Source organism: Dermacentor albipictus, chromosome 3, assembly GCF_038994185.2.
Source record: "Dermacentor albipictus isolate Rhodes 1998 colony chromosome 3, USDA_Dalb.pri_finalv2, whole genome shotgun sequence".
Lineage (NCBI taxonomy): Eukaryota > Metazoa > Arthropoda > Arachnida > Ixodida > Ixodidae > Dermacentor > Dermacentor albipictus.
Window position 1 is genome coordinate 63,133,370 of NC_091823.1, and position 7,958 is coordinate 63,141,327.

General features: G+C 43.9%; 1 protein-coding gene across 2 annotated transcripts; it reads left to right on the forward strand.

Annotated features, from left to right (window-relative positions):
• Positions 1–253: 253 nt before the first annotated feature.
• LOC135898795 (ATPase inhibitor, mitochondrial-like) lies at positions 254–5,568 on the forward strand. 2 transcript variants are annotated; one of them, XM_065427962.1, is made up of 4 exons: positions 254–356; positions 749–803; positions 1,346–1,435; positions 5,289–5,568. In XM_065427962.1, the coding sequence occupies exons 1-4, from the start codon at positions 298–300 to the stop codon at positions 5,418–5,420; spliced, it is 336 nt and encodes a 111-aa protein (XP_065284034.1). In that variant the 5' UTR covers positions 254–297; the 3' UTR covers positions 5,421–5,568. The 2 variants fall into 2 exon arrangements, with proteins under 2 accessions (XP_065284034.1, XP_065284035.1); XM_065427963.2 differs by lacking the exon at positions 254–356 and adding an exon at positions 464–585.
• The last annotated feature ends 2,390 nt before the right edge of the window (positions 5,569–7,958 follow it).

Below are 7,958 nucleotides of genomic sequence, written 5' to 3' on the forward strand. Positions count from 1 at the left end.
TTAAGCACCGCACTTGCGCAGCAGTTACTTTAACAAGCAAACATGCTAAAAACATAAGAATTTATTAACTAAATATATTATTATTAGTCATTTAATAAAGGTAATAAACATTCATAGCAGTGACTTTCACAAACATGCAGGCTGCAAAAATAAGCGTTAATTAAAGCTAAATAATCTTATTAGTCATCTAATAAACGTAAAAAGCAATGAAATATATAAATTTATTGAGTTAAGTACGAAATTTTGCTTACGAAGCGCTGGCACGTCGCCAACCGTGATCCCAGTATCACAGGCAAAATGGCGTTGCAGCAGTGTGGCCGAGCTGTGAGAAACTTCCGATTTCTGCCATGTTTAAGGTAGGAGCCTTACTCTGACGTTGTCTGTGGCGCTCAAGAAAGAAGGAGCAAATTTAAATGTGGCACTTCGCAGGCGGCCTATTTCCGTGGTGGTAGTAAACGCTGTTTGCAAGACTGGTTATGCGGTTCTCTAGCCCTAGACGACCTAGCGAGACCGAAGGGTCAACGCATGCTTTGCTATGTTGTCGGGTATTTACTGCGCATCAGTTTATGTGAATAACGGGTTGCAGTACGTATCCGTTACGGAAATATTAGCTGTCACGTTTGCTACCTCGAAAGCCATGTTTGTAAACTGAATAATGCGTGCTTTACAGCATGCTGTTTAGTAGGATTGATCGAGTTGAGTGTTGCATGGTTACGCCGTTAATGGTGTCGTTAATTATTATTTTCAGCCAAGCACGGTCTTCAGGGTCACAGTCCGGCGAATGGGGCAGTGGCTCTGGAAAGGTGGGTGCATGTTTCACTTGTTTGCTGCATCTCCACCGCGTGCCACTGCCACCATTGCCTCGAGTGATTACTGACTAATCTTAGTGATTAGACTCTGATTAATCTTAGTGATGAGTGATTACTCACAAAGCCTAATAGCTGTTTTCTCTGCCAGTGTGACGTCCTGCATCGAATTGACGTGCTATGCACTTAAGCTATGTGCTGGACGTCCCGGACCAACATTACTGAGCTCAAGACGGCAAGTTGGGCCAGTTGGTTAGGATTCATTTTAAGGTTCGTAACAGCGCAACACAATACACGGACGAAAGAAAGGTGTGACAGCGCCGGGTCGTCGTTTTGTCCGTGTCTTGTGTTGCGCTGTTAAGAACCTTACAATGTTGCCGAGCTCGTGGGTGCTGTGGGTTCATTGCTTGTGATCATTGCTTCTAGCAACGATCTTATTATCCTTGTGTTTGTGTCGTCGTTTGAGAGAAATTACTCAAGGAAGCCATGATACTGTTCATTGATAGGTGGCATTCTTGCTGTATTCTCTTACTTTGCAGGGCGGCGGCGGTGGTGGCAGCGTTCGTGAGGCTGGCGGAGCTTTTGGCAAGATGGAGGCGGCTCGGGAGGAAGAGTACTTTCGCAAACTGGTCAGTCCGAGTGACACTTACCATGCCTGTGCAGACCAATCGACTGTTTGTCCAGTCCACTCTTAGTATGTTTAATCCATTTTTACAAGATATGAAGGGAACGCAAGAAAGAAAAGTCAGGCAGAAACCATCTCACGATAATTTCTTAAAGTCAAGTGATAGTTTCTGTTTAATCCTCATGAGGTATGTGCTGCTGGGGGCACTTAGGTATTGGTTAGCTCTATCGGAAAATGCTATTAGGCATGTGCATGCAGTGACCTTACGCTGTATCCAGGATTGGCTGAGTTTAGTCAACCAGACGGCCATCCGCTGAAAGTTGGGGTAGGAGAGCTAATGAAAGCTTAGCTCTAAAGGGGCCCTGAATCACTTTTTATCGGAGTCGAGAGCATTTGAAGTTAAATGAGACTTCCAGAAATACCTTGCCGTAAAAATTTCTTCAATGCGTTCAGCAGAAGCAAAGCTATTGGCAATCAAATATATTGTTTGTAGTGGTTCTGCACCTTCTTCAATGATTTGCACTGCAAAGGCTACTGTGGAGTGGCATGTGCCTACAAAACTCCGCCTTCTGAAGGTCACAGTGGCGTGCAGTTCAAATTGGTATTTGGATGTTCACACGGATGCCGCTATTTCCGATTTTGGTGCCAGACATGCCAAACGCAGTTGTCCTCAGCGAGATGCTGTGTGTTAGCTAGTGGGCTTGTCACAGCACCCAGCGTTGTGCATGACAGGGTTAGAGTGCGCGCTCGTGCTAATGTGCTCCATTCTGGCGGCGCTACGTGCTGCATACTGACTTTGTCCTCCACCAGCTTGTCAGACGGTTATAAGCCCCATCCAACTTGCACATTTTGAAACAATATGAATAGCTCAATCATTACAAAGCGAAGTCTGCCAAGGCATCTAACCAAGAGTGAGCACGCACTGGCAAGCGTGAGTGTGGTCTGACCTTAAGTTTCACATAGTTCGAGGCTAGCTGAGTGTTCAAAACTAGTAGAAATTAGCGAGACTTGACGGCCTTAACACCGTTAAGCAGGGTGGCCAAAGCTTAATTCCTATACAGGCGGCCGAGTGTGAACAGACCATAATCTGCTTCTTCCGGAAGTACACAACTATAAAAATTAGAAAGCAGATTTTTGCTTACTTCAGCCTGTTTATTAAACTGTGTCAATATGTATACAAAATAACAGTAGGAAGAAGTGCACTGATCCAAACACCCTTCTTGATTGATGTCAGCCATTGGCCAATAGCAGCCGTGTATGGGAATCTGCTATATTACAAAATAAAGCGTCTAGAGAAGAGTGAGGAGCAAGTTTCTTTAGAAAACAAAGTGTTTGAGAGAAAGCTGGCTTCGCACTCCATTGGCGAGATCCATGTGCCATGCACGATTGCAAAATTTGGCTGATATGTTCACAGCAGCGTATGCTATCCACAGACTGCACTTTTTCATCTAACCCGAGGGGTGGTTCAGGGCGCCTTTAAAAGCCCCCCCTGAAGGTCAACAGCCTAAAATTGCACCAGCAGTTCCATGCATGGTGCATAGAAAAGCCATCTTGATCTACACATGCATTCTTTGAAAATGCGCAGGTACAGTAATACAAAACATTTTTGAACTCGGACACACAGAGGTACAGTCAGGAAAATATCCTTAGTAAGAAAAAAAGCCTTCAAGTTGCGTGAAACAAAATTGTACTTGCAATGGTGTGAATGGTTAAGTAATGCACTCCTGCAATTCTCTGCTAGATTGCTCACAATGAAAGGAAGTGTAAACCTTGGTATCTGCAAACTATAATTTGTTCAGGGTGCTAGTGTTAGGTTAATGGAACATAAGGTATCTGTCAGAACATGATCCATTTATACCTAAGGTGACCAGACGACCTGATTTAGGTGGGGCACATCCTGCTTGCAGTGCTGTGGTCCCACTGCTTACATGTGAGATGGTGTTTAGACCTGCTTTGGCCTCTCCTTGCTCCGCCTTGTCCAGAAGTGATTGCCCTGTGAATCGGAATCGATTGTATCTTTTCTCGGGTGCTGGCACCATCTTCAATAAAGACTCAAGAGGGAGATGGCTTAAGTGAGGCCGCCAGCACCTATTATCTTATTATGGTTCATAAAACAAACCGTTCTCTTGCCCCCCGCATGGTTAGTCAGAATGGTCGTTTTGTTGATGAAAGCACGATTCTATTCAATCACAAGATAACCTGCAAAGTGTTCACTTTTCCAAACTGTTGCATGATTGCACCCTTTCTAGAATGCAAAACTACTTATGACTCATACGGTTTCTCAATCCAGCAATGGACTTCTCAATGCATTGGCTAACAGACTTAGCTCAGGCAGAGCACTGACCATGTTACCTTAATGCCATCTTAATTATCATGTATGTGGTGTTAGAGGCATGTAAAGTAATGCTGAAACACAAGCGGAAATTTATTTAAAAGCTTACAAAGGTCTTCCGATTATAAACAACACTTGAAATAGATGTTAAACCTCATTTTGATCTCCCTCTGAGACCATGTGAGGTAGCATTTATTAAACTTCACATTTCAAGGCCTACTCGGCTCATTCCTCAAAGGTTAAACAATCAATGGTGGCACATCTTTGGTCGACAATAAATTTACTTATAAAGAAGGTACTTTGAAAAAACTGAGTCAAAGCGGAGCGGAACATTGAAGGTGGGTGCTTTTCAGAAAGGGGCTGTAGCATTGTGGAATTAAGGGGAGAAATTCTCACAGTATGTAGTTGCAGCCCACGATAGAGGTAATGCATGCTCTAAAGCAATAGCTTATGGAAAGCAAGAGCCTGATCTGGACAAAACTCCAAGAATATGGGGACATGCTAAAGCTTCTGTAGTTCACTCTAGGTTCTTCTGTCGTAAATGGCTTCTATTTTACTGCTTATGTTGTGTCCAGTCAGCATTGAATCTAATCAGCCATACTTATTTTAATTTGTGCATTCTCCTTTTCCTGTGCATGATGACTAAACTAAGCAAGGGGAAGTTCTTATGGCTAAACATTCCGAGCTTTTTAATGGCAAAACCACAATATGATTATGAGGCATGCTGCAGTGGGAGACTACAAATTAATTTTGACCACCTGGGGTTCTTTAACGTGTACCGAACGCATGGTACAGAGGCGTTTTGGCATTTTGCCCTTGTCAAAATGCAGCCGCCGCAGCCAGGATTTGATCTCATGCCCTCAGGCTTAGCAGCACAACACCAAAGCTGTTATATGCCACCATGGTGTACGTTTAGGTCGAGAGCAAATAATGCAGTAGTATTAGTGTCTTAGCGGTAAGTATTTTGGTTTGAGGGAACACAAAATTAATAAAATTTCCAAGTGGCTTTATTGAGGTCAACTAATCAAAGCACCACTTGCTAGCACAGCATTCTTTAGTTACTCACTCAGGTCATTACATGATATACAATGTGCAATGCCTAATTTTTGCTTTACGCAAATTGTCAAACTGAAAAAGAAGAAAATACAAGGAGTCTGTGCTATGGCTTGCACTGTTCCTATGACCTGAACCACAATGCAAACAAACCTACGTCGCCAGGAACAGGCGAGGTTTCACTTATGCTGGCAGAGCAAGTGACTGCAGGCCCTGTTTTGGGTCTCAGCACATCCGCACAAGTAGTTCTAGTTTTCTTGGCAGTTACATGTGGCACTCGACAGACTATGGATGTCTTGTATTTTTTCGAAGAGTGGACGACCCTGTACAAATAAAGATCGCACAACCTTTTTTAAATGTGGGATTCTAGTCAATGTTGGGTATATAGCGTGTTGCATTTGTGCTTTGTTATGCCGAGGGCCTCTGTTGGTTGGCCACTGATTCAGTTTTATTTCTACACTTTCTCCTGCAGCAAGCTCAGCAAATTACAGTGCTGAAGGAGCACATTGAAGACGAAATCAAGCAACATGAAAAACTTATCAAGCAGCATCAGGAGGAGATTGAGAGGCACAAGAAGAAAATTCGGGATCTCAAGGAGCACTAAGCTGGAATTTTTGAGAGCCCGAGTCTCCACATATTCCATTTTTGTTAATTTTTTTTCTTTCCTCTTGCGTGCTGTATGCGTGTAACGAGCAAGCCCCCAGTGAGCAGTGTTTTTGTAGCTAGGGTGAAGTAAAGAAGTTGCAAGGTTGTGTCATTGGTCTCACTTTGCATTGTGCCTTACTTTTATGGCTGGGACATGCAACTGATGGATTTGAGTGACTTTTTATTGAACAAAGTTGATGAATGACCAACTAAAGCACTACTTATTATAAGAACTTGTTCTTGGCCTTGTTTGCATTCTTTGAAAGACTTGTTTGCTGCCATAAATATGAGACAAGGCGAAGTATAAAGGATGACAAGAGTGGTGCCACTGACACTTCAAGTTGTCCGTGTTTCTTTACTCCCAGAACTTAGTGGCAATGAAGGGAGATCTGCAAGGGTGGAGATATGTGCTGCTGTTCCAAGTGGCTCTGGCAAAGTTTGACAGTGCTTCCGTTTCTTTACTGAATCAGTATAGCTTGCTACTTGGAACAGTTTTGTATTTGCGATAGCATGGAAGAGCAAAGCGAAAAAGAAAATCTACCGTAATGTACTATTGAGTGGTGTATTTTCTATTCCTGCAAAGCTGTTTATGGCTAGGCTTCCATGCATTCCCGCCCACTGTGCATGATAACCAAAGATGTTCTTAACATCTTGCAATTACTCTTTCCCATTTGGCTCCCTGATGTATGAGCATTCAGACTCCATCTCCATTCCTTCCCATTTAGTTCTGCTACACCCTTCCCAAACATAATTCTCAATTACTGGCGACTCTTCCGAGTCTCTAAGGTGCGTTTCTGTAACCGCATACACCCCTATTCGTTCTCTATTTAACCGCTCCTCAAGCTCTACCCACTTTTCATTTCTTCTACCGTCCTGCACGATTAGGTAGCCTATTGCATGGCGAGTTCTCTTACTTACTTGCCTCCTTTTTCTGTTATTGACGGTGATACTAATACTGAGGTACCCCTAGGGGACCTTCTTCATAATTACTACCTACCCTGGCCTCCTCCCCAAGAAAGCAACTGCGTGACCAGCAAGTAGCCAGCCCACTTCTCGTCAAAGCCTTCTCGTGTAACCACCGTACCTTTTCACTTCCCTGTTTACTTCTACAACCTCAAAATTTTTTTTCTCGGCTCAATCACCATATAGCTTTATTAGCAGCCACAACGGCTATATGTACACACTGTCACGTACAGGCACCTCCGGCACCGCGCACACCGTGATCTGCACCTGAGGGGAGATCTCGCGTAAGTCGCCTACTACCTTCGCCGAGCGCTGGGCTAGTCCTGCCTCTTTCCTGTTTAGCACATCCTTTGACCCACCTTCTACCACTACAAGGTTGCTTCCGCGGGCATTTTCCGCGATCTTTTCTTTCGCTCGCTCCATGACAGCGCCATATGTCCCCCTTGAAAATGTCTCTACCACCACTCTTTTGTTTTTGAAAGGTAACTTGCCTCCGTTTTTTGAGCGCTAACTGGCGAGGAAACGCCCTCTCCTGACGGGCGCCTTTGCTGTGACGGAGACAGGACGGAATCTATGATGGCTATGAGAACCAGGCCTTATTGCGATCGCAAGTAAATTCATCAACTGCCGTTGATGAAAAGTCGTGGTTCGTCGCTCGCTGTGTGCGACTGAGACCGAACTAAAATGACATGCCGCGCTTTGGACATTTCCAACGAGAGCTCCCTGGGCGGCGCCGTAATGCTCTCTGCACTGTTATGAACACACTCTCACGCAAACGTCTAGAGAGGCGCTACTCTCTATCCCCGATGGAAAGGTCTGTACAGTGTACAGAAACGTCAACTTCTTGAAATGAAATTGTGAATGAGCAACAAATGAGTAACTACATCGCGGAATGTTCATGTCACATTAATGTATACGCAAATAAGTTTGAGATGCAACCTCTTTTCTTGTACTTCTTTTTCGCGCTTGATCATCCTTCTTTCTTAATTTGCGGAGAAGCACAACAGGACGAAACGCGAGTATACTTTTAATACCTTTGTCAAGGAATTATAGCTTCAAACGTGTAGACTAAGCTACGCCAACATTCTATTTGTTTTTTCTTGCATCCTTCGGCAAACGCCTTAATTCATTTGCGGCTTGGTGGATCGGCTTGGAAACGAGACGTAGTACGTCCACTTGGATATAAGGCGATGACTGTAAGCAGCACTAAAGCGCTCACTTTTAGGACACCGTTAAGTTACACGTTAAATACGTTTGAATAATGGAACACTTTGTTCTTTTCACGACACGTGTACTTCTTAAACAAGCTTATAACTGTCCATAGTAAAACGCCGGCGCTCACTGAAAATGTAAAGACGGCTTCACCATAGAGTTACCCTGCTCGCAGTGAAGCAAGCTTTCCACTGTTCGAATCAAAACAGCTTGAATCTTTTTCTTTATTTCCCGTTCACTCTGCTCTTGTAGCCATTTGTACATTTCTCTGGTTTTTGTTTAGAGGGCTGCGCTAACTATCCAAAGCACTTGCGCTAAAAAT